At 50.4% G+C, this 26968-nt stretch overlaps 1 protein-coding gene across 1 annotated transcript in view; it reads left to right on the plus strand.

The window, feature by feature from the left end:
• The window catches only part of CRAT (carnitine O-acetyltransferase), a 223219-nt gene that overhangs the window by 83640 nt on the left and 112611 nt on the right, over nucleotides 1-26968 (plus strand). The window contains exon 3 of the mRNA XM_078646254.1: nucleotides 2036-2154. Within this exon, the coding sequence (XP_078502380.1) occupies nucleotides 2036-2154 (119 nt within the window). The remainder of the gene's footprint in view (nucleotides 1-2035; nucleotides 2155-26968) is intronic.

A 26968-nucleotide genomic window follows, 5' to 3' on the forward strand; every position in this document is an offset into this window, starting at 1 on the left:
TGATCCACAAAGGAATCGTGGAAACAGGTCTTACCCTTTTCATTGTCTACTCATGCATGCCCTCGGTAAACACAGAAAAGATACAAATAATGTTTTCAATACATCCATTGAAACAATCTTACTCTTGCATTGAGAGAATGAGCTGCGATTAGGCAGGTAAAACAAAGCAAAGTAACCAGCATTATGAACATTGTATAAAGAATAAACAGTCTAAACATGGAGTCTAATTTCTACATATCCCTTCCTATCGCTACTCCTCCTCTGCAAGCCTGGTGGTGTTCCCTCTGCCTGATCTCTTGGGTTAGCCTGAGATCCCATATCTGGATGACGTGGTCTGGAATCAGATTGGCAATCCTGCTCTGCAGGAAGGGGGATCAGCGTTGGCAGGGCTGCACGTCATCGAGCCCCTCATTCATTCCAGGGCAGTCGTGACTGGAGTTGCCTCTCTGACCCCAGAAGGGACAGTGCACTGTTTATATGATAAACCCACTGTCGAATGAACTGGAAGGACCACCTGGCCAAAATGCTACTTGGTCACAAAAGAATATCTCGGGTGACCCTGAGGGAGTATCGGGAGTCAATTAGTAAACCTCTGTCACCGGTCATGGCTATTTACGAGGGTCAGATACTCCCTGCTGCACTATATGGCTCAGAGCTCTGGGGGTTCGAAAATGTTTCGGATCTAACCACAGCGGAAAATAAGTTCCTGAGACATGTGGTGGCCCTCCCTGTTTCTACCCCGTTGATCCCCTTGAGGCTAGATTTGGGTAGACGAGCCCTAAAGGATCTAGTGAGGCTGCGCCCGCTGCTCTTTTGGGTTCGTCTAAGAAGAACTAAGGAACTTGCCAAATATGCTGAAGGGTTGGATGATCTAATCCTGCTTGATACTGGCAATAAGATTGGCTGGCTGCACAATGTGAGGCACCTACTCTTCCAATTGGGATTGAGAGATGTCTGGGAGACCCAATTACCTCCGCCCAAACTAGTGATTAAGAAGTTATATTGGGATTGGATGCAGGTGGAGGCTACACGCAGCGGGGCTGGGGGTTCACTCACTGAACGGTTCTTAGAGTTCAAGTGGGCTAAGAAGTTGGAACCCTTTCTCGACTTTATAACTAAGCCGCTAGACAGAGCCCTATATCTTAAACTAAGGTACGGGACCCTCCCGGTGCATGAATTTACCACGAGGTGGTCTAACCTTGGTGGCCCTTTGCGATCGTGCCCCGGATGTGCGGCCCCTAAGGAGTCTGTAGCCCACCTACTTTTCGCCTGCCCCGCTTACAAAGCGGCACGGAAGATTTGGCTGAAACCAGTCTGTAGGGGGTTGGGACTGAGGTGCCACAGACTGGCCTTACGAGTACTCTCTACAGATTCATTATCTACTGTCACTGTATGCGGGGTGGCAAAATACCTGAGTAGTGCTTGGCTGACACGCTCTAGGTTATTGAAGCTGCACCCTAGGTCACCAAGTGACTAGATTGGTTGTAAATGAAGGTCTTCCAATACTACATAATGAAATGTTGAGAATGTCTGACTAAGGTCCATACCAATTGTTTTGATGTATTCTGTGTTATATTTTAAACAATGGTTTTATTGATGATAATTAATATCTTTTATTGCGGGAAATGTACCCTTTTAAATGTGTAAAATGTATTCTTTTATGGTGAGTAATTTTACCGAATAAAGATATTCAAACAACAACGATAAACCCACTGTGTTTGAGGTACAGCTCTGATGCAATGATGTGTCCAGATGTTAGAAGCTTTCTCCAAATTGGCAATAAAAGCATTAGGGTATCCTGTCATGTGTTTATTAGCCTTGACGAAGTGAACCGATTATGTAGCAGGAAAGACTTTCTAAAAACAAGCAACTCGTTTTCTCAGAATAATTTTGTGCACGTAAAAATAATATAATGTATTGTGCGGATGTCTAGGTATCGTCTCTTCTTTCTGGTAGTGGTAGAGAGCTAGTCCTACAAATACAGATAGCCATACAAAACTGCTTTCTCCTTGACCATGCTTTTTTTTTATTCCAGCTGTCTGACTGGTGGCTCCAAACTGCCTACCTGGAGTATCGGCTTCCTGTTGTGGTTCATTCGAGTCCAGGGGTGGTTTTACCAAAGCAAGACTTCCGTGATCGCCAAGGACAGCTTCGGTAAGTAACACAGCCGTGCGCCTGTGCTCTCGGGCTGCACTGATGGACCCACCCATCGACCAGCTGTAGACAACTAACCCCATAAACTTCCTCATGAACATTGTTTGCTGTGTGATATTTTCTGTGCTCTATCATCGTGTCTAGCCTGACTTATCGGGAGAGGCTCTGTGGTGCCATTATGGGTGGCTGAGAGGGTCTTCTGGGATGTGGCGATGTAACTGGGATAGCAGAGTCTTTATCTAGGCACCCATTCTTGCACTGAAACACTAAAGAGGAATCACTTTAAGTCACCGCCCAGCACCTCTGCGTCTAATTGCTTGTGTTTCTGACGGCCTGTAGACCAAGCGGTATCACCTTCACATCCATCTCCAGGGTAGACAGACATGCCGACTCTCAGGGTCTGGGACATTAAGTGGGGACCCCTCTATGGCATGTTTGGACCATGCAGGAGCTTGCAAGAGCTCAAAGTCCTATCATGAAGGTGGCTCACTGTGATTGTTTGACGTCTTCTTTTAGGCAACGCCTACCTGCTTAGGATAGCTTGCGTGGAAGTTGGTCCCAAAACCTAGTCTTGCAAAAGGGCCCATTCCATGTCTATCCCCCGAGGAGACCAGGAATTCTATCCTGTACCCTTACTCTTCCCTTGGACAATGGGGATATAGCAAATTGCCTGAGGGCAGAGTACGCCTCAAAGTGAAACATGTTTTTCACGTGTCACACTTTTGGCATGTGATGAGCAAAAAAATGCAATCTATTCGTTGTAGGAAATTGCACCTTTGTGCACTCTACTCTGCAGCACTCTAGTCAACCCTGCAGCACTCCGCTCTACTACACTCTGTTCTGCAACACTGCACTCTCTGCCACTAAACTCCATCCAATCTACTCTGCAGCACTGCACTCTATGCCATTGCACTCTGCCATTGTGCTCTATGCCACTGCACTTTGCCCCACTCTACATCACTCTACTGCACTCTACGCCAATGCACTGTACACCACTACTCTCTGCGCCATTCTACTGGGCATCACTCCACTCTACACCACTGCACTCTGCCAATCCACTGAAAGCCAATCTAATCTACGCTACAGGACTGCACTCTACGCTACGCCACTGCACTGTGTCACTGTACTCAAGGACTTTGCACTCTGTCCTGCAATAGTCCATTCTGACCTGCACCACTCCACTCTACGCTACTTCACTCTGCTCTGAAACAATCTACTCTGCACCACTCTACTTCACTCTGCGCTACTCAACCCTATGCTACTGTACTCTGCTATGGCAGTCTACCCTGCACCTCTCTACTATACGCCACTCCACTCTAAACTACTGCACTTTATGCCACTGCAGTCTACGCTAATCTACCCTGCACCCTGCACTCTACTCCATACACTGTACTCTGTGCCACTGTACTTATGCCACTCTATTCTATACCATGTAATGTACACTGCTGTACTTTATGCCAATCTACACTGAACCACTCTACAACACTGTACTCTGTGCCACTGTACTGTATGCCCCTCTATTCTATACCACTGCACTTTAGGCCAGTCAACCCTGCACTACTGCACTGTACTCTACACCTCTGTACTCAATGCCACTCTAATCTATACCACGTAATGTACGCCACTGCACCTTATGCCAATGTACACTGCACTTTACTCTGCAACACTGTACTCTACGCCCCTCTTTTCTATAACACTGTACTGTACACCACTGCTCTCTGCATCGCTCTGCTCAATGCCACAGCTCTCTTCCCATGCACTCTACGCCTAATGGCGGACAGTACTTATAGCAGGGTGGGGGTGGAAGGGACACAAACGCACACATGAACATTGACACACACACACATCTATTCACAACATTCGCTCCCATATAGTCATGCACGCACCAAACATTTTAAAAAATCACACTTGCCAGTGCATTTCTCCCTTTGAGGTCTCAGGAGGGTTGGTACTGCTGCCTCTCCTCAATGGTGGCCTTAGGTCAGCCAGTGAGGGGCGGCAGCAGTCCCCACTCAACTGATTGGGATGGGGTCATTGAGAGTTGCTGACACCACCCCACTTTGTGACGGGGTGTCAGTAATTGACTCAGTTGTGAGCACTTCAAGGCTTAGAACTGAAGCGCCCAGGTCCAAGGTAATCAGTAGTGCTCGCCCTCGTCGCAAGGGGAAGGGCTTCGAGCTGCTTTGCCAGGCTGAAGATGCCACGCCCACAGGAGCTGTGACATCTTATCTTCAGCCTGACAAAGTTCAGCTCAGGCAGCCTGCAGCCTCGGCATTTAGCGCATGCCTGGCTCCTGGCTGCCTGTCAGGCTGACCTTTGCTCAGCCTGACACTCTCTTCTTTTGGGCAAAAGGTGAGGGGGTGTGGCCCCTTAGTCACTCTACTCCACACCACTGCACTCTGTGACACTCTACAACACTGCACTCTCCACCATTTACAGCTATGCTACTCTACTCTGAAACAGTCTACTTTATGCCTCTGCACAGCACTCCACGCCACTCAAATCTACACCACTGCAATCTACGCTGCACTACATCCACTCTACCCCACCCCACTCTACCCCACCCCACTCTACCCCACCTCACTCTACACCACTCTACCCTAAGCTGCTGCACTCTAGGCCAATGTACTCTACTCCATTTTACTCCAATCTAATGCACTTTAGCCCATTGCACTCTATGCCAGTCTACTCTGCACCATGGCACACTACGGCACTATACTCTACTCTATAACACTCTCTACATCATTACACTCTGCACCACTCTACGCTACGCCACTGCTTTCTATGCGAACGGACTCTACACCTATACAACGCTCTACTATGCAACACTGCACTCTACATCACTACTCTGCACCACTGCACTTTATGCCACTGCACTTTACGCCACTACACTCTATAGATGAGACCTATTGGCTTTTCCAATGCTTGTTAAAAATGCTGCTTGACCATTGGCTCTGCACATTGTACACCATGTTGTGCCTTTCTGATAGATACATCTGCCGTGTGGATTCCTCACCTTGTGAATACCCCCTTGCGTCAGCAACATTCGGAAATTCTTTTTTCGTAGCCTCGCGCCGACGTGGACTCCTGACGTCATAGAGACACGACCTCGCTCGCGACTCCGCTGACGTCACCGACGCCTATAATAGGCCCACGCCGGCGTGATGACATCAGTTCCCTTTTTTCCGCGTCGTCGACGCTAACGGTTATCGGGAATCTCTGTAGCCAACGGATACTTTGTTGTCTTTATTATTAACATTTTCTGCGTCTCTGTATCCTGTCTTTTCAACAATGTCTTCAAAAAAGACCGGCTTCAAGCCCTGCAGAGAATGCGGCAAAATGATGTCCATTACCGACCCACACAGCGACTGCATCTGGTGCTTGAGCTCGGACCATGATGTGGAGGACTGCTCTTCGTGTAAGAAAATGAACCCGAAGGCCCTGAGGGAGAGAGAGGCGAAGCTCCTGGTGGCTAAAATGAAAGCTGGAAAAGGAAAATCGTCGAAGTCTCGTTCTCGAAGGGCGAGGTCGAAGTCGAGATCGAGGTCCAGGTCTAGATCTAGAGGAAGGTCGTCTTCGAAGTCGGCTTCGGACCATGTTTCGAAGAAGAGGAAACATAAGAAGAGGAGACATGAGTCCCGACGTCGTTCTGGTAAGGAGTCGGGGTCGAGGTCGAGGTCACCGAAGGTTCGTTCGAAGGTGGTGACCATTGAAGTTTCGGATCCAGAACCTGAAGGTGAGGCTTCCCCTTCTGAGTCACGGGCGCCGTCTCCGGCTCCGTCTCCGACTCCGAATCCGGCTCCGAATCCGGCTCCGAATCCATCTCCGGCGCCGTCCCCGGTCCGAGATGAGGAGGAGCCTCATGAGGATGAGGGTTCCGAGCCCTTAAGTGAGCCGAATCCGAACGCTCCTCGAGACAGGCCTGAAGGTTTTCATCCACCATTTCCTGCCCCAGGCCAGGACCCTTCTGCGTTTCTCAACGCGATGTATGGAGTCTTTTCGAGGTCATGGTACCCCTCTGGTGCACCTTCGGGTCCCATGGGTCCTTTGGCGTTTAACTTAGGAGTCCCTCACTCCTACCCTCCGGCTCCGTTTATGCCCTACATGCCGGCTCCGACGCCGCCGTGGCATTTTCCGGCTCCACCGAAGCCGTCGACGCCGGTTCCGGCGTCACCAGCTCCGGGTCGACCTAGAACACATCCCTCTGAACCTGCGGATTCGATCCCGACGTCGATTCCGAATCCGTCGGAGCCGATGGTGGATCCGAGGGCAAAACGGGTCAAGATGAGATCCAGAAGAGAGGCTCAGCGCCTTCTGGAGGAAAGGAGGTTTTTGGACTCACAATCTGATCTCGAGGAGGGTGAGTTGGATGAAGATACTTTTGAAGATTTGGCAGAAGCAGGAAGCCTGGATTTCTCTCCAGAGTGGGAGTTACCATCAGGTTCTAGTACTCCTTCTAAGGACATTCAACCCTATCATTTGATTATGAGAAAGGCTGCCAGTCTGCTTAAGTTGACTTTGCCTACAGCAGAATTCAAATCTAATATTCTGACTGAAGTACTCCATTCTCCGAGTTCAGTGGTGGAACCTCTTCTTCCTTTCAATGAGGCTCTAACAGAGCCCATTCTGGAGGTGTGGAAAAAACCTTTGTCTGCTCCAGCTGTCTCTAAAAGTGTAGCCAGAAGATACAGGGTTGCCCCTGATGATCCTGCCTTTTTAACCTCTCACCCTTCACCGGAGAGTTTGATCATTCAGGCTGCATGCTCCAAAAAGAACATTAGTGCTTTCCCTCAGGTTCCTTTTGAGAAGGAAGCAAAGAAGCAGGATCAGGTGGCAAAGAAGTCCTTCTCCTCTGCCAGTATGGCATTGAAGTCATCAAATGCCACTTGCTTGATGGGGAGATATTTACACGCTCTGATGGACTCTTTACATGTTCTGGTTCCAAAAGTTCCTGATGACAGCAGGAAGGATTTTGAGGAAGTCATCTCTGACGCTCAGGCAGCGGCTCGCCAGGTCATTCAGAGCGGTTTGGATACTGTAGACTCTGTGGCGCGCATTATGGGCACTGCTGTCGCTACTAGGAGGTCTGCCTGGTTGAAATCCTCTGACTTTTCGGCTGATGTTCAGGCGACATTATTAGATCTTCCTTTCGATGGTTCAGGCCTTTTTGGGAAGAAGGCTGATGCGGCCCTTGAGAGGTTTAAGGATTGCAAGGCGACTGCTAAATCCCTGGGTCTCCAAATGAGAGGTTCTTCAACTGGCAGAAGATTCAGAGGTTTTGGCCGTCCTGCCTTTCGGAATTCCCGGCAAGGCCAACAGCAGCAACAACAGCAGCAGCAAAACTCCTTATACAGGTCCTACAGGGGAAAGCAAAGAGTGCGTCCTCGTGGACGTCAGGTCTCTTCCTCCTCCACTTCCTCCAACCCTCCTGCCCCTGAGAAGCAGCCCTAGATCCGACATTCAGGATCATGTGGGTCCGGTTGGGGGCCGGCTTACCCATTTTCTACAGGATTGGGAATCGGTTACGTCAGATCTTTGGGTTCTCAATCTTGTAGAAAATGGGTATGCCCTTCCCTTTCGGGAATTCCCTCCCAATTTCCCTCCTTGCCAAGGGTATTGCTCCGAGGAGCATCTGTCTCTTCTGCAAGAGGAAGTTTTAACTCTGATAAGAAAGGGTGCGATAGAGGTGGTCCCAGAGCAGGAAAGGGGTCAGGGATGCTACTCCCGGTATTTCCTGATTCCGAAGAAGGATGGCAGGCTTCGTCCAATCCTGGATCTCAGGATCTTGAATCTCTATCTGAAACAGGAGAAATTCAAGATGCTCACCCTTGCTCAGGTTCTTCAAGCGCTGCAAGAAGAAGACTGGATGGTGTCACTCGACTTGCAGGATGCTTACTTTCACATCCCAATCCTGAAGTCGCACAGGAGGTATCTCCGTTTTACGGTGGGATCGCAGCACTACCAGTTTGCGGTCCTTCCGTTTGGACTTACTACTGCGCCTCGAGTCTTCACCAAGGTGATGGCAGTGGTGGCGGCACATCTCAGAAGGTCAGGGATTCCGGTATTCCCTTATTTAGACGACTGGCTGATCAAAGCGGAGTCGTCAGAGAGAGTGCTCCATCATTTGCGGGAGACAACCCAGTTGTTGTACAGGTTGGGTTTTTCAATAAATGTACCCAAGTCTCACCTGGTGCCCTCCCAGCGCAACCTGTTCATAGGTGCGGTACTGGACACAACCGTATGTCGTGCATTCCCTCCCCCTCAAAGGATTCGCGACATACGGGAGATGATTCCTTTGTTTTACAATGGAGCGGTCGTTCCAGTCCTGAAGGTCCTTCGCCTGCTCGGTCTGATGGCTTCATGCATTCTGTTGGTCAACCATGCACGCTGGCACATGAGGGCGCTCCAGTGGTGTCTCCGCAGGCAGTGGTATCAGCACAGCGGAGACCTCAGGGAGTCAGTGAGGATATCCAGAGAAACTGCAGCGGATCTGTCTTGGTGGGGCGTGGAAGGCAATCTGTCCCAAGGAAAGCCTTTTCAACTTCCCCCATCGGTGGCCACGGTGATAACGGATGCATCCACTCTCGGGTGGGGTGCTCATCTGGGGGATCTGGAGGTCAAAGGCCTTTGGTCTCCAGAGGAAAGGTTGCTTCACATCAACCTTCTAGAATTGCGGGCGATACGTTTGGCGCTCAAGGCCTTCCTCCCTTCCCTTCGCAGTCAGTCTGTTCAAGTCCTGACGGACAACACGACTGCGATGTGGTACATCAACAAGCAGGGAGGAGTAGGGTCGCAGTGTCTCTGCAGAGAGGCTCTGCGTCTCTGGTCCTGGGTTCAGGACCATCAGATTTGTCTGATGGCAAATCATCTGGCCGGTGTTCTGAACGTTCGTGCAGACAGTCTCAGTCGGCAGTTCTCTGCCGACCACGAGTGGAGGCTGCACCCGGAGGTGGTTCACGACATCTTTCAGATGTGGGGGACTCCTCGGGTGGACCTGTTTGCCACTCGCGAGAATGCGCACTGCCTGTCGTTCTGCAGTCTCCAGTATCCGATGCAAGGAGCCTTGGGGGACGCGTTTCAGTTGAGTTGGAAAGATCAACTCCTTTACGCGTTTCCCCCCATACCCTTGATTCCTCGGGTTCTGAGGAAGATTCGCCAAGACCGGGCCCAAGTCATATTGGTCGCTCCGGATTGGCCAAGAAGGGTGTGGTATACAGATCTACTCCACCTCTCCTCTCACCCGCCGCTCCGTCTCCCTCTCAGGGCAGACCTCCTCTCTCTGATGGAGGGGCAGGTTTTACACCCCCACCTCCAGACATTGCACCTTCATGCCTGGAGATTGAGCGGGGCAACCTGAATTCCTTTTCCCTCCCGCCTGACGTTGTGGATGTCATCTTGTCAGCCAGGCGTGACTCCACTAAGTCCATCTATTCTTATAGATGGGCGAAATTTGTCACGTGGTGTGGGGAAAGGTCTGTTGATCCTTTGAGGGCCCATTTGTCTAATGTTCTACAATTTGCTCTTTCTTTGGCGCGGCAGGGTCTGGCGGTTGCCACGGTAAAGGGTTACCTGTCGGCGCTGTCTGCTTTTCTCTGCTTGCCTGACCAGCCCTCTCTTTTTAAGTCTCCTGTGGTCTTAAGGTTTTTGAAGGGTCTTACTAATATGTTCCCTCCTTCACCTTTCATTGTGCCTCAGTGGGATTTAAATCTTGTATTGACCTTTTTGATGGGGGCTCCCTTTGAGCCTCTCCACAAATGTCCCATGAGGCTTCTTACCCTTAAGACAGTCTTCTTGGTTGCAATAACCTCGGCAAGGAGGGTTAGTGAGCTTCAAGCTCTTAGCTCCAAGCCCCCATTCCTGACCATTCATGTTGATAGAATGGTTCTTAGGACCAGGGCTGCTTTTCTGCCTAAGGTGGTAACTCCCTTCCATCTAGGACAGTCCATTACCCTACCTACCTTCTATCCTCCCCCTCACCCTTCCAAGGAGGAGGAGAGACTGCACCGTCTGGACCCTAAGAGGGCGGTGTCCTTTTACTTGGACAGATCCAAGGACTTTCGCTTGGAGGACCAGCTCTTCGTTGGATTTGCTGGCTGCAAGAAAGGAAGGGCGGTCCATAAAAGGACTTTATCGAGATGGATCGTCCTCTGCATAAAGATCTGCTACTCTTTGGCCGGTAAGGAACCACCAGAGGGTATAAGGGCTCATTCAACTAGAGCTAAGTCTTCAACCTCAGCATTGGCTAGAGGTGTGCCTGTGGAGGATATTTGTAGGGCGGCGACTTGGTCTTCCCTCCACACTTTCGCGAAGCATTACTGCTTGGATTCCGAAGTGAGGAGGGACGGCCATTTTGCGCGCTCTGTCCTTCAGGATTTCCTGGTTTAGAAGAGTGGACACCCTCCTCCGGGAGTGGGGACTGCTGTGGGACTCTATTCACAAGGTGAGGAATCCACACGGCAGATGTATCTATCAGAAGAACAAGTTACTTACCTTCGGTAACGCTTTTTCTGGTAGATACTATATCTGCCTGTGGATTCCTCACCGACCCGCCCGCCTCCCCGTTGTCCACTCTTCTATGCCAGAGTTACTGTAGTGTAATATATATATATATTTTATTGTCAAGGAAATGTTTCAGTTGCTTTCCTGCTTTTGCTTAACACTGTGTGTTTTGCCTTGAGTACTGTGTACTGTGTATACTTGTATATTTCTACTGTCATTGGTCCGTCCGTGTGCCTCGATGGCACGGAAAAAAGGGCGGAACTGATGTCATCACGCCGGCGTGGGCCTATTATAGGCGTCGGTGACGTCAGCGGAGTCGCGAGCGAGGTCGTGTCTCTATGACGTCAGGAGTCCACGTCGGCGCGAGGCTACGAAAAAAGAATTTCCGAATGTTGCTGACGCAAGGGGGTATTCACAAGGTGAGGAATCCACAGGCAGATATAGTATCTACCAGAAAAAGCGTTACCGAAGGTAAGTAACTTGTTCTTCTGTATTTTCACTCCTTGGTGCACGCAGGGCAGCACTGTGTTTTTTTGTCCTCTATGCTCCCTCATTCCGCTGCCGTCCACCTGAAGCTATGGCCGCCTTTACTTCCCACTGCATTCTCGGTGCTGTACCAGTCGCTTAGAAACCGTGCCCATCTCATTGTCTTTGCCCTGGCAGCCTGTCTCGGCGGCACGCCATGGAAGGACTAGTGTTCTTTATCTATGCACAGTATTCTGTGCGCGGATAGTTGACATTGAACCTGGTGCGTGTTAGGTTATGTGACCTGGAGCACCACCGGTCTCTGTGGATAAATTAGTATGTTGGACTAACTATGTCACACTTATTAACTTACCTCCCGACACATACCTAGGCACGAAAATGAAGATTCAAAGCTTCTACGAAGCCAAAGTAATATGTAACAATTTTCAACCACTCTTGGCTTTAAAAAAATGATGCATTTTGGGATATATAAGTAAGTAACTTATTTATTTGCGTTATTAATTAAAACCGTTGCAATAATACATTATAAAAAGAATAAAACCAAAAAATACAAAAATTGTAAGGTAAAGTGTGACTGTTTAAGTTACATTTCTGTTTATCAGCTGACATTGTAAGAAAACAAAGTAGTTTCAAACAGTGTTCTGAACTTACTAGCTGGAGTAATCTCTTATTCTCAATCGGTTGAGGTTGGAGAGATTGTGCAAATTGTGTTGTAACATACAGAAAAATGCCAGTTAAAATTATACGTTACATCTTACCTGCAAATAAGGTGCGTCCAGTGCTTCATAATATGATACGGTAAAGCATCTGTAGCACAAACTTACTACATATACTAGTCTCTTGGTCACAAACAGTTGAGGATGGGAGATTGTGCTAATTATGCATTTAGGTGCAAATTGGAGACAGCTAAGCTTTGTAAATTATGTTTTGGCTGTATAGATTAAGCAATTCAAGTGCAAACTGAGACATAAGAGTTTTTGAGTTTTCATTTGCCAAGTAAAGTCTATTTTATTTCACTCTTGAGATTTAGAGCCAGCATTTGTCAGAGCGCACTTGGTTTTTAGAGTTTATTTTTGAACGGCCTCCACAGTGTCTTCTACCGGAGGCTCTCCATATCCTTCAACAGTATTTCTACTTTTTAGCCTTGCTTCCACTATACTCGGGAACCTTACCAGACAGCAGCTCAGTAGTATGTCCTCTCCAGAGAATCTCCCTTTTATCGCCTGACTGCATGTCCGCATTCTTTTACGGTCGAAGAGTGGCCCCAGCAGTGCTCTGCGTTCGCATAATAGTTCCCTGCATATGCACAACAAATGTGTAATGTCTTCCCTTTCCTCCCCACAGTCGACAACGTGACTCTGGAGACTGAGGGGAACGCTTAAGGAAAGACATTTGTGCCGGCATGGTCATTCCACGCAAAAATATGTGGAAAATGTGTTTTTTCAGCTAAATTTAAGATAGCCCTACAAGCACTGAAACTGAAACTACATTTCAGTTTCGTTTTCATTGTAATAACGACAGTGCGCCATGTGCGCGATCGTCATTACAATGAAAACCGTATCCATGCTTTGGGAGGTTGGGGAAGCTCTTCCCCACCTCCCTTACAGCAGAGGGATTTTTTTAAAGTATGCTTATGACGTAATGGTTCTGTCATGAGCACACTTGCACTAATGCTCATGACGGAACCATTCCGTCATGAGCATGTAAGGGGTTAAAGGATGTTTTGGTCTACAGCCACTATGTGGATAGACCCATGAAAAAGACAGGGGTAACTAGTTTTTAGGTCTCGCCTAGTGTTGCAGCACATGCGCTGCTCGTTTGCAAGATCTATTGTCATTGGTTTTCTGTCGGGTTTCTTTGGATGTGGGGTGGAAGCTCCTCCCTTGCTTTTAATTGGTGCGCGTCATAAAAGCTCGCTTTTCATTGCAAGTGAGGCTTGTTTGTCTCCCTTTTGCCTCAGCCAACCGGACTGAAGATTTTGCATGGCGTTTCATGCTTTCCTGTTTCCACATATACTTTCAGTGTGATATGGGGTGATCGGGCGGTAAAGTCAAACCACAGCTATGACCATTAGCGTGTTACATTTATGTACTGAATCGAGTGACAGATTTTTGGAGTGCCCTACTATTCAATTGCTGTGCTTGCCAATAAGACATAAGTACGTGGGGTGGTGCACATGAGCTTTAGCGAAGGGGTGGGGAGGAGGGGCGCATGGGAGTCAGGGTAATCTGCCGGCTCACAGTTAATCAATTTGCCCGGACACATAACGCGGCCAGAGTCATGGCAGCCTTTGTGCTTTTCCATGCTCCCGGGTAAGGTAATCTTTCTAGAAGAACACCGCTGTCCATATTAAAAGCATCTCGCCTCCTGCAGAGATTTAGGTGATGTTATTTAATTCGTGACATTATTGCAATTTTATTTTTATTTTATTTTGAAAGTTTTATATAGCGCGAACAAGATCCTTGCAGATATCAGAGCGCTTTACAAGTACATGGAATAAGAAAAAAGAGCGAGTGATTAACAAAGTTATTGTGCACGGAGTAGTTAGAGGCTATAAATTCAGAGCAAATAAAACAGGGAAACAAGGAACCATCGTAGATCAGACAAAACATGTGATCAGAGGAGAGGCGAAGGGTCTCAATAGATCCAAGGTAAATGTTCAGGTGAGTTTGGCCATGAGGATCGCTTTTACTTCTTTTTTGAAGAATGCAGTGGAGGAGATAAGTCTGTTTTCTGAAGGGAGGGCATTCCAGATCCTGGGTGCCATTCCCGAGAAGGAGCGTTTATAAGTTTTTTCCTTCCGGAATCGTTGAGGTTTCAGCAATGCTGCTGAAACACAAATATGTAACTGATGCCAAGTCCCTCACTACTGAACACGGGATAATTTGAGCAGTCCCGGCGTTAAAATAGAAAATACCTAGGAACCTCTATCCCAGCACTTGAGTGTCTTGTCATTCTTGTGCACGCCGGCGCCACGCCATGTTTGCAGTCACACGGCTTTCACGCACCTCATAAACCAGAAAAAGAGGTCACGGTAGCTCAGAAAGACATGCAGCAGCGGCCTGGACCCCTGCTGCGCGCACACCGTGAGCCTGGAGCAGCATGCATCGCGCTGAGAAAATGGGAGGACGAAACCGAAAGTGAAAGCAAAGCAGCGGATTAAACGGGACAGACGATTGGCTCACATGCCTACTAAAATACCCGCCTTTCACATAAAGCAACAGAAACACATTACCGCTGTGTATCAGCAGTGTCTGTGTGAGCCAAAACCGGCATTTTTTATCAAAGCTACTGCTACATACACCTCTTGCTAGCAGCACTAACTGAAACATAAGCTATAAATCCACATACTTACTCCACACATACATGCAGCTCTTTATCTGTCAAATACATTCACTACACAACAAACAAAAACATTAAGCAAAATTGAATTACAATGCCAATAACTCGAACTGATGCAAGACCTGTTGCATTGCAAATGCTTGTTATCCCTGCACTTTATGCAAAGCATGCAGAAGTAGCATCAAAGTGAAAGATTACAATGTCCCAGGTAGAAAGGAGAAGAGAAAAACAAACAAATTGTTAAATTGTAATTCGGATTTTGTAGTCTACTGCCTAACATGTCCTTGTAGTAAGAAATATATTCGCAGTACGTTACCCCAAGCCAAGAAACAGGTTTTGGAGCATGCTAGGGCCATTACCAATCAGGACAACACCTATCCAGTTGCAAGGCACTTTGCTGAAGAGCACCAAACAGAGGAGATAAATTGCGATTCTTCTGCATTGATCAGATGACCCACAGAGATAGGGGTGAACACGTTTGTCAGTTTCTTTTTATGGATGGTTGCACGACAAATAAAATAATTATCTGAAATAGCTAAGCCTAAAGTGCTCAGTGTCTCTTCTTAAGATGTGGCAAAGTATATATAGCCAGGAAATAGTTTTTTAAAAACTAGAAATTCACGGAAAAAAAACAAAGGCCACAGGAATGCCACAGCCAGGCCAAGACCTCTCCCGCACAACCAGTAAAACTCAGCATCTGAGCCAACTACTACCCACGCCCCACAATGTGCCTCCCACACACCACATCACTCTCGACACAGTCCGCTACACCACTGACAACATCATCAAGTTAGTGCAAATGTTTTTAAGAGTTTATGGGTGGTAAATGTTGGACTTGGCCCTTCTGGCAGGTTCACCCCTGAACTTTTTGCTTTTTACATGTGACCTGGGGATGGTGATTCTTGGTTTCTGCACACTTTCACTGTGTCCCCGTGGAAAGTGTGTGCGCACTCTGAGTGCGTGTGGTGAGATAGGCCTGCCCTACCATAGGAATGCATGGGGAATGTATGTGTCCCTGGTAGTTCCTGATGCGTGGGGTGTGCAGGCTCCAGTCTGGTATGTGCGGACTCGTGTGATTGAATGCTGTGCAATGGTGTGTGCCGCGTGTTTGTGTCTAATATGGAAGTGCCACTTCTATAAGTGTGCCTGTCTGTGCAGTGAATGTGCTGGCTTGTGATTGGCTGGAGCTGGCTGGTGTGCTAGGCTCCATGGGTGGTGAGTGTTGAGATTAGCATGTGTGATGTGAGGGAGTGGTGCACCTGGGACCTGAATAGGGCTGGGATTTCCCCACACCATGCTCGCTCCGCCCCCTGTGGTACGACTGATGACCCTAGCCTGCCTGGTGAATGGAATGGGTGGCTGAGGAAAACAAAGTACTCCCAAAACCAGCTGCGACTGGTTTTTCACCCACCCTGCACCCTGAGACAAAGGTTTTGGCTGTATAAAAAGGGGCTGTGTCCCCTTGTTTCCAACTCTAATCTACCAGGGGCATGCTGCTGCTGGGGCCCAGGGGAAAGCTTGCCTCCCTGGGCCCTGCCCAGCCCCTGGACTGCTGATGTCCTGGACTCCTGAAAGGACTTTTTGCTGACCTTTGTGCTGGATTGGTGTTTTCCTAGCCCCTGGGAGTGCTTTATGGTTTTCCTAGTGCCTGGGAGCGCTCTTAATTGTCCTACATTAATAGAAAAATGTGCCTTGAGGAATTATTTCATCTCATTAGTCATTTTACATCACGTCATATATATGTACATTAGTTGAAAGGAACATAAGAAACGTGGTATCTTCCGTTTTTAGACTTTATATCATACCTGAAACAAATATATTTGATTCAACTGTTACATAAACAGGCAACACAAAAAACGCTACCATATTCAATACATTTTCAGTAGTGTATTACACCGTTGGTACAGTATGTATTAACCATATATATACATAAAGTGCTACTGTGACATCAGTCAGCTTAGTCCATCCGTTCATTTAACAAATCCTGTTGTTGGTAATTGTAAACCCAAAACGGTGCATAGGCGTCGACGTTTCGGTCACACTGGGTGTGGTGATGGTTAGTTTAATGTCAGCAGACTATTGATTATATTGGACATAGGGAGTAGGTTGTACCTATACTGATTGTGTATATATTGTATATTTTTTGTAGACATCTTGTGCAACATTTAGTCCTGATGATGGTCTTGGTGTGAATTATACGTTAAAGACCGAAACGTCGACGCCTATGCACCGTTTTGGGTTTACAATTACCAACAACAGGATTTGTTAAATGAACGGATGGACTAAGCTGACTGATGTCACAGTAGCACTTTATGTATATATATGGTTAATACATACTGTACCAACGGTGTAATACACTACTGAAAATGTATTGAATATGGTAGTGTTTTTTGTGTTGCCTGTTTATGTAACAGTTGAATCAAATATATTTGTTTCAGGTATGATATAAAGTCTAAAAACGGAAGATACCACGTTTCTTATGTTCCTTTCAACTAATGTACATATATATGACGTGATGTAAAATGATTAATGAGATGAAATAATTCCTCAAGGCACATTTTTCTATTAATCTATGTTACCCAGTTCCTTGGGGATTATTGGGTTTCCCTCTTCTAGTGAACTTAATTGTCCTACAGCGCTTGGGAGCGCTGTATTCCCCTTTAAGCGCCTGGAAGCGCTTTATTTGCGATTATAGCGCCTGGTAGCGCTTTTATCCCACTTTTGCGGCTGCCCACGCCGCGTGTTGCCGTGTGCCTGCCCCCTTTGTTTGGCCCCTGACGGTTGCCCACCCCGCCAGGGGCATTGCCGGCATTGTATATTCCTTTAATTAATCGGGAGCCAACCCCGAGATTGTCCCTGCCGCTGCCCGACCCACAGCAGGAAGTCAGGCAGGCCGGGGGCGGGATCGAGGGACAACAGGAAGTGACCGTACTTCCCCCGGGGCTCCCAGGAGGAGGGAGAGCCCCGGAGTGCAGGAGCAGAGAGGCGGCTGCCAGCGAGGCTCCCGGCTGGAAGGGAGAGCCCAGCGCGCCGCACCGAGTCCCTCAGCAAGAGCCAGCCATCAGCAGGAGGAGCGAGAGCCCTCCAGCCCCCCAGCCGCCGCGAGACCGGTGAGTACCCGGGAAGGAGAGGGGGGCGTCGGGGCACATTGCCGGTGCCCGCCCATCCCCTCCAGAGCAAGGGCCGCAGTGTTGGAAGGCCTGTGGGGCCTCACTTGATGCAGAGTCCCCCAGGGAGGGACTCCGACGGGTGCGGCATTTCCTCGAGCCCCCAGAGGGGGGCTTCAACGACGCCGCATTTTTCTTTCAAGCCTGAAAGGCTCAGGGGGCACACCATTATTCTTGAGCCCTGAGAGGCTCAAGTCGCCACAGTTGTTCTCGAGTCCGTGAGGGACTCCAACGTAATCGGGGGGCATCGTGCATTGTTCCTGGTGTGGTAGAGTGGCCCCAGCAGTCAGCGGGCCGCTCCCACTCGCCCCCAGTTGTTCTAGAGCCACGAGGCTCACAAGTGCTTTGGTGGCCAGAGCCTGTGAGGCTCCAGTGTTGGCCACATCCTCTCCACAGCTGCCCAGCACTTAGTGGGCAGCTGCTATGTTTAGGCCCCCATGACTTTGGGACACAGGGAGTCCTAGCCCCAACAAGGCCAGTTGGCCTAGGTACAGTCACTGGTTGTGGCCTAATGTGATTTCGGCTAAGTGTTCTTTGCTGCACCTCTTAATGTGTTTCTGATGCATCATGTGCCTTGTTCTTACACCGCTGAATGTATGTTTATACATCATGTGTTTTTCTTCCCCTACACCTCTGAATGTTGTGATGCATCATGTGTAATGTGTTCTTGCTTATGCCCCTACATGTATGGTGATACTTGGGTGGTTGTTTTCTCCTAGTACAGGTGTTGCTAGTGAGGTCCTGGTTCCCTGCGTGACCTTTTCCTAAGGTGGTTAGGGTTGCGTAGGTGGTACTTACCTGTGACCAGTGGTTACTGGTTGTGTGCTTTGTTCTATTTTGTGCTACAGTGATTATTATTATATGTGCTATGTGCTAATTATTATTCCTACATGTGCTAATTCTACCAAGTACTAAGTCCAAAAGTGCATATTCCTGACAGTGGTCCATGTGGCTCTGTCTTGTACATATCCCCTGTAAATTCTGCCCGTGCATGTTGGCACATTGTAAAGTGTGTGTTTTTATCTAATGTGTTTTGGTGTAATACAAAGGCTATTTTGATACATAACCTTGTGTGGAGTTTCCTTTGTGGTGGGCCTTGGGGTGTTGTTGCTGGGGGTGCGCGCGCAAACACTTAACTCACATTGCCTCCGAGTTTAGCCTTACTGCTCGTGCTACGTTACCAAGGGGGTGAGCAGGGGTTATCTTGGCAGGTAACTCCCTTGCCCTGACGTGGAAGTGGTGGTCTCTGACTGATTGTGGCGCAAGCCCTGGCCAGCCAGGGATCCCATTTCTAACAGTAAACATATATATTAACCTAGTACAAAAGTTAGATTAGTATACTGGTTCCACTACTACTGAGTGATACTACTTCTAACATGTATTCTGTGAGCGGTTGTGTGACTGTATCTTGGTGTGTATGGGTAAGTGTCTGAGTTGGTTTATAAGTAGGTGTGTGAGTAGCTATGTGGGTAGGTGATGTGCTGTCTGAGTGGCTGTATTAGTGAGTGTTCGAACACGAAAGAGGGGCGAGGGTCAAACTAGTTTATACTCTACCACCCCAGACCCCCAAGGACCTCAATTATACACACACGAGGGGTGAATAGAGTAGGTAACATAAAAAATATATATGTATACAACAAACCGAGAGGGCCCCAATAGGGCAAATCACTCTATTTGAGAAAACTGCCCTCACTCACATACCAAGGTATGTGACATGCTTCATCATCGGGCCTGCTTACAATACGCCCTGGTGTATCCCCACACAGGGCGGAGCATGAGGGAGGGGGAAAAAAATAATAAATTTCTCTTAACACGACATATAGTCAGGACAAGTAGACATAGACCACACGTAACACATACGTTGGTGAGAATCGTGCAAGCACCAAGTGATCACAACCGAGAAGTGCGACGAAAAGTGCAGTATAGGGAGTGATTAAAACTGATTAAAGGTGTCAACCAGAACACAACCTTTATTAAACTTTTCTTGACACCCCTACCAGGATTAAAAAGTAAATGAAAGAGGATGGGAAAAAGCCTCAAAGAGATAATTAGGAACCTCAAGGCTTCCCTCCTACCACTGCCAGAGTCAGCATGTTTCGACCGCTCTGTATGCGCCTGTAAGGTCACTCCGGTCTTCTTCAGGACCGTCGCATTCAGTGTCACTCTGGGTTCCTCCGTACTTCGGATATTGGTACCCCAACAGCGGGTAGGTCTAACCGATCCGTACCTCTCCTGTATTGTGTGTGAAGAGTGTCCCGTCAAATGCGGGAGAACATTAGCTATAGCAAAAGAGGAGAGAGAAGGTGGTGCAATCCCTTGTTAGTATACACCTACTCTTTCTTTCAATCTTTTCATATCATGTCTATACTATAGCCATTAGAATTCATTGTCTAGTGTTGAGCCAAAGACCCCGATACCATATTATGCACGGAATCCTGCTAAACTTGTCACTTGTCCCAGTATAACCAAATATATACAAGAAACAATTCCTTGCAATTGTCCATGTCCCTGTAATAGTGTCAACACTCGTACCTAATACCTAGCCCTACTCTGTATCCGAGGGACCATCATTACACTACAACCTACAACTCTTACTATTTAGGTGCCCCCGCAAAAGATGGTATATATTGTGTAGTTCACTCATCGAGTTTATATCTACTACAAACTCGAACTGGTGTCCGGTGAGAAGGACGCCAAGGAACACAATCTGAAAGATAAATGTGGGAGGAGATGTTACCTTTGGAATCTCCGCCTCCCGATGTGCGTCTGTTGTTAGGAATGTCACAACTGCTTTTTAGCCTTACGGTGCCTTCATCGGATATTTGCAGTCACCTGCGCTGAAAGCGCTCACCCCCTAGAGCCCTCTCCTTACCGTTCCGTAGGCCCGTCCTGGCTTAATCACCTACAACCCGTGACACCACGCAGATAATACGCGCCGTGTCTCTCTGTTCTCTAAATGTTGTGAGCCAGCTGAGACGTCCCACGTGACCTGTGCTGGAGACGTCGTCACGTTGTACGTTCTCCAGCTCGTACTGGGACCCATGGGAAATGAAGTTTGCTCAAAGTATACTGCTACGCATTCAGGGTTCGAGACTCCTGTGGCGCTGCTTAATTTAATTAAAAAAAAATATATTTACATTTCACATTTTCCCATAATGGACCATGATCTAACTATGCTAATTGGTAGAGAGATCCAAACAAAAAAACAAAAAACAAAAACGGCTGTAGGAGCTTACTGCTAAAGCCAGTCAGTGGACAGGGAGCACTCGCTCAGGGACCGGACTTACCCCAGGCACCATACTGGTCATTTAATGAGTGGTGAGTGATATGAACAAAGCCCCTAAATAAGCCCTTTCTATGGGAGTAAGGTTATTTAAAACTCAAGTTGGGACTCTGCCGTTTTAGTAGGGTATACTCCCTATCTAGTGCTTCATAGTTAACACACTCATGTTCATTATTGGGACCCCAGGGACCTGTAAGTGGGTGTTTGGGTTAGTTGTCAAGTAGACCGAAACACCTCTCAGAATAACGGGGAGGGCCAAACACTGAGATAATCGTGCGTCATGGAAAACGCCATTTAACAGTAGGGGCTTATCGTCATTAACAACAGAATTCGTTAAGTAATGGAGCTAGACCGCCTGATTTATTAGTGGCAATCTACTGTCTGCTCAGTGCCTGCCATGGGATGTCATCATTCAGTCCCACCAAATGACTCTTCAATCGATACACCCATCTTTGCTCCCGCCGGAGCAAAAGATTTTGATCATCTGCTTGGTATCTGCCTAGTTGGATTTTTTCGATGACAGTCCACTCCAAGTCATCTATACCATGTCCTTTCTCCTGAAAGTGAGCCGCGAGTCGAGTGTTGGTCTTTCCACATCTTATTGTACTGCGATGTTCCGTAATTCTCACGCGCACTTTTCTACTTCTCATCCCCACATACCTTCGTTGGCAGGGGCATGTAATCAAGTATATCACTCCCTGGGAATTACAGTTGGTATGGGACCTCTGTTCCCAGGGAGTGCGAAGGCCAAGGTCAAAGGTTTTAGAGTTGCGTGTAAGGTGACAGACACTGCATGAGCCGCACCGAGTGTGACCAATCAGTCTCGGTAAACCAGGTAGTATGTTAGTTTCCCTCACTCCCCCCAGATCCCTGGGTCTGGTATGTACCAGGAGATCCTTCAGGTTCTGACTGCGCCTGAATGAAAACAGAGGTGTTTCAATGTGCATCCCCCCGGTGTTAAGAATTTTCCAATTCTGCATGACTAGGCGTTTTATATGGTGTGATGCCGTATTGAAGGTTGACACAAAAACTGGCTTGTTCATTTCAGGTCTAACATTTTTCATGAGTAATGACTCACGATTGGCATTGAGGGCCCTTTTCTTAGCCTTTTTGATTACCTTTAATGGGTAACCTCGTTGTTGTAGTTTCACAGTCAAAACCTCTGATTCGGCCACAAAATCCTCCCTCTCTGAACAATTACGACGGATACGGAAGAATTGTCCCACTGGTAAATTCTCCCGTAGGGAGCGAGGATGGAAGCTCCCGAAGTCCAGTAAGGAATTGTTGTCCGTCGGTTTATGCAAGACCTTGGTTTTTAAGGTGCCGTTGGAGGGTTCTATCACTAGGTCCGAAAATGGTAAATGGGTTTTAGTGACGGTCGAAGTAAAATGGAGGAACGGATTCAGGGCGTTGAGCCACTCCAAAAAGTGGTCAACAGATGTTCTCTCGCCCCTCCAAATCACTAGGACGTCATCAATGTAGCGACGCCATAATCGCAGGTTGTTCGCCCATGGGTCATTGGCATCAAGGATTGTCGTTTGCTCAAAGGCCCCCACGTATAACCCTGCTAAACTTGGGGCGAAGACACTCCCCTGTATTAGTGAGTGACCAGCTGCTGATTTCTGCCCTCTCTGCAGCTGCTGCTTCAAGTACCTTGTGGTACCAGGGTAAAGTGCAGCGAAAGCCATCCGTGGCCGAAGTGCATAAAGAAGCATTGTTAAAGGCAGAGGTACCAGAGGCGAGGCCTGTTGCTTTGCTAATGCTTGTTGTGAACAGGACTAATAGCAGCTAACCTTTCTCTGCCACCCTCACACACATTTGCTGTGCAGGCCTCTCGCTGCTACTGCGAGCCAAGGCGACATCCCGTGGACTGACCCCAGCCCCTTTCTGTGGACAGAACCCCTGCTGTTGAGGGGCCCCTTTCTGTGGACAGAACCCCTGATGCTTAAGGGCCCCTGGGGCCCCTTTCTGTGGACAGAACCCCTGCTGCTGAGGGGCCCCTCTCTGTGAACAGAACCCCTGATGCTGAGGGGCCCCTCTCAGTGGACAGAACCCATGATGCTGAGGGGCCCCTCTCTGTGAACAGAACCCCTGATGCTGAGGGGCCCCTCTCTGTGAACAGAACCCCTGATGCTGAGGGGCCCCTCTCTGTGAACAGAACCCCTGATGCTGAGGGGCCCCTCTCTGTGGATAGAACTCCTGCTGCTGAGGGGCCCCTCTCTGTGGACAGAACCCCTGATGCTGAGGCGGCCCTCTCTGTGGACAGAACCCCTGATGCTGAGGGGCCCCTCTCTGTGGACAGAACCCCTGATGCTGAGGGGCCCCTCTCTGTGGACAGAACCCCTGATGCTGAGGGGCCCCTCTCTGTGGACAGAACCGCTGATGCTGAGGGGCCCCTCTCTGTGAACAGAACCCCTGATGCTGAGGGGCCCCTTTCTGTGGACAGAACCCCTGATGCTTAGGGGCCCCTTTCTGTGGACAGAACCCCTGATGCTTAGGGGCCCCTTTCTGTGGACAGAACCCCTGATGCTTAGGGGCCCCTTTCTGTGGACAGAACCCCTGATGCTGAGGGGCCCCTTTCTGTGGATAGAACTCATGATGCTGAGGGGCCCTCTCTGTGGACAGAAGCCCTGCTGCTGAGGGGCCCCTCTCTGTGGACAGAACCCCTGATGCTGAGGGGCCCCTCTCTGTGGACAGAACCCCTGATGCTGAGGGGCCCCTTTCTGTGGACAGAACCCCTGATGCTGAGGGGCCTCTGGGGCCCCTTTCTGTGGACAGAAACTCTGCTGCTGAGGGGCCCCTTTCTGTGGACAGAACCCCTGATGCTGAGGGGCCCCTTTCTGTGGACAGAACCCCTGATGCTGAGGGGCCCCTGGCCTTTCTGTGGACAGAACCCCTGCTGCTGAGGGGCCCCTCTCTGTGGACAGAACCCCTGATGCTGAGGGGCCTCTGGGGCCCCTTTCTGTGGACAGAAACTCTGCTGCTGAGGGGCCCCTTTCTGTGGACAGAACCCCTGATGCTGAGGGGCCCCTCTCTGTGGACAAAACCCCTGATGCTGAGGGGCCCCTCTCTGTGGCAGGAACCCCTGCTGCTGAGAGGCCCCTCTCTGTGGACAGAACCCCTGATGCTGAGGGGCCCCTCTCTGTGGACAGAACCCCTGATGCTGAGGGGCCCCTCCCTGTGGACAGAACCCCTGATGCTGAGGGGCCCCTCTCTGTGAACAGAACCCCTGATGCTGAGGGGCCCCTTTCTGTGGACTGAACCCCTGATGCTTAGGGGCCCCTTTCTGTGGACAGAACCCCTGATGCTTAGGGGCCCCTTTCTGTGGACAGAACCCCTGATGCTGAGGGCCCCTTTCAGTGGACAGAACCCCTGCTGCTGAGGGGCCCCTCTCTGTGGACAGAACCCCTGCTGCTGAGGGGCCCCTCTCTGTGGACAGAACCCCTGCTGCTGAGGGGCCCCTCTCTGTGGACAGAACCCCTGCTGCTGAGGGGCCCCTCTCTGTGGACAGAACCCCTGCTGCTGAGGGGCCCCTCTCTGTGGACAGAACCCCTGCTGCTGAGGGGCCCCTCTCTGTGGACAGAACCCCTGCTGCTGAGGGGCCCCTCTCTGTGGACAGAACCCCTGCTGCTGAGGGGCCCCTCTCTGTGGACAGAACCCCTGCTGCTGAGGGGTCCCTCTCTATGGACAGAACCCCTGCTGCTGAGGGGCCCCTCTCTGTGGACAGAACCCCTGCTGCTGAGGGGCCCCTCTCTGTGGACAGAACCCCTGCTGCTGAGGGGCCCCTCTCTGTGGACAGAACCCCTGCTGCTGAGGGGCCCCTTTCTGTGGACAGAACCCCTGATGCTGAGGGGCCCCTGGCCTTTCTGTGGACAGAACCCCTGCTGCTGAGGGGCCCCTCTCTGTGGACAGAACCCCTGATGCTGAGGGGCCTCTGGGGCCCCTTTCTGTGGACAGAAACTCTGCTGCTGAGGGGCCCCTTTCTGTGGACAGAACCCCTGATGCTGAGGGGCCCCTCTCTGTGGACAAAACCCCTGATGCTGAGGGGCCCCTCTCTGTGGCAGGAACCCCTGCTGCTGAGAGGCCCCTCTCTGTGGACAGAACCCCTGATGCTGAGGGGCCCCTCTCTGTGGACAGAACCCCTGATGCTGAGGGGCCCCTCCCTGTGGACAGAACCCCTGATGCTGAGGGGCCCCTCTCTGTGAACAGAACCCCTGATGCTGAGGGGCCCCTTTCTGTGGACTGAACCCCTGATGCTTAGGGGCCCCTTTCTGTGGACAGAACCCCTGATGCTTAGGGGCCCCTTTCTGTGGACAGAACCCCTGATGCTGAGGGCCCCTTTCAGTGGACAGAACCCCTGCTGCTGAGGGGCCCCTCTCTGTGGACAGAACCCCTGCTGCTGAGGGGCCCCTCTCTGTGGACAGAACCCCTGCTGCTGAGGGGCCCCTCTCTGTGGACAGAACCCCTGCTGCTGAGGGGCCCCTCTCTGTGGACAGAACCCCTGCTGCTGAGGGGCCCCTCTCTGTGGACAGAACCCCTGCTGCTGAGGGGCCCCTCTCTGTGGACAGAACCCCTGCTGCTGAGGGGCCCCTCTCTGTGGACAGAACCCCTGCTGCTGAGGGGCCCCTCTCTGTGGACAGAACCCCTGCTGCTGAGGGGCCCCTCTCTGTGGACAGAACCCCTGCTGCTGAGGGGCCCCTCTCTGTGGACAGAACCCCTGCTGCTGAGGGGCCCCTCTCTGTGGACAGAACCCCTGCTGCTGAGGGGCCCCTCTCTGTGGACAGAACCCCTGCTGCTGAGGGGCCCCTTTCTGTGGACAGAACCCCTGCTGCTGAGGGGCCCCTTTCTGTGGACAGAACCCCTGCTGCTGAGGGGCCCCTTTCTGTGGACAGAACCCCTGCTTCTGAGGGGCCCCTCTCTGTGGACAGAACCCCTGCTGCTGAGGGGCCCCTCTCTGTGGACAGAACCCCTGCTGCTGAGGGGCCCCTCTCTGTGGACAGAACCCCTGCTGCTGAGGGGCCCCTTTCTGTGGACAGAACCCCTGCTGCTGAGGGGCCCCTTTCTGTGGACAGAACCCCTGCTTCTGAGGGGCCCCTTTCTGTGGACAGAACCCCTGCGGCTGAGGGGCCCCTCTCTGTGGACAGAACCCCTAATGCTGAGGGGCCCCTCTCAGTGGACAGAACCCATGATGCTGAGGGGCCCCTCTCAGTGGACAGAACCCATGATGCTGAGGGGCCCCTCTCTGTGAACAGAACCCTGATGCTAAGGGGCCCCTTTCTGTCGACAGAACCCCTGATGCTGAGGGGCCCCTCTCTGTGAACAGAACCGTTGATGCTGAGGGGCCCCTTTCTGTGGACAGAACCCCTGATGCTGAGGGGCCCCTCTCTGTGGACAGAACCCCTGATACTGAGGGGCCCCTCTCTGTGGACAGAACCCCTGCTGCTGAGGGGCCCCTTTCTGTGGACAGAACCCCTGCTGCTGAGGGGCCCCTTTCTGTGGACAGAACCCCTGCTGCTGAGGGGCCCCTTTCTGTGGACAGAACCCCTGATGCTGAGGGGCCCCTTTCTGTGGACAGAACCCCTGATGCTGAGGGGCCCCTTTCTGTGGACAGAACACCTGATGCTGAGGGGCCCCTCTCTGTGGACAGAACCCCTGATGCTGAGGGGCCCCTCTCTGTGGACAGAACCCCTGATGCTGAGGGGCCCCTCTCTGTGGACAGAACCCCTGATGCTGAGGGGCCCCTTTCTGTGGACAGAACCCCTGATGCTGAGGGGCCCCTGGGCCCCTTTCTGTGGACAGAACCCCTGATGCTGAGGAGCCCCTCGCTGTGGACAGAACCCCTGATGCTGAGGGGCCCCTGGGGCCCCTTTCCGTGGACAGAACCCCTGCTGCTGAGGGGCCCCTTTCTGTGGACAGAACCCCTGATGCTGAGGGGCCCCTCTCTGTGGATAGAACTCCTGCTGCTGAGGGGCCCCTCTCTGTGGACAGAACCCCTGATGCTGAGGCGGCCCTCTCTGTGGACAGAACCCCTGATGCT

Source organism: Lissotriton helveticus, chromosome 5_1 (assembly GCF_964261635.1).
Source record: "Lissotriton helveticus chromosome 5_1, aLisHel1.1, whole genome shotgun sequence".
In the NCBI taxonomy this organism is placed as follows: domain Eukaryota; kingdom Metazoa; phylum Chordata; class Amphibia; order Caudata; family Salamandridae; genus Lissotriton; species Lissotriton helveticus.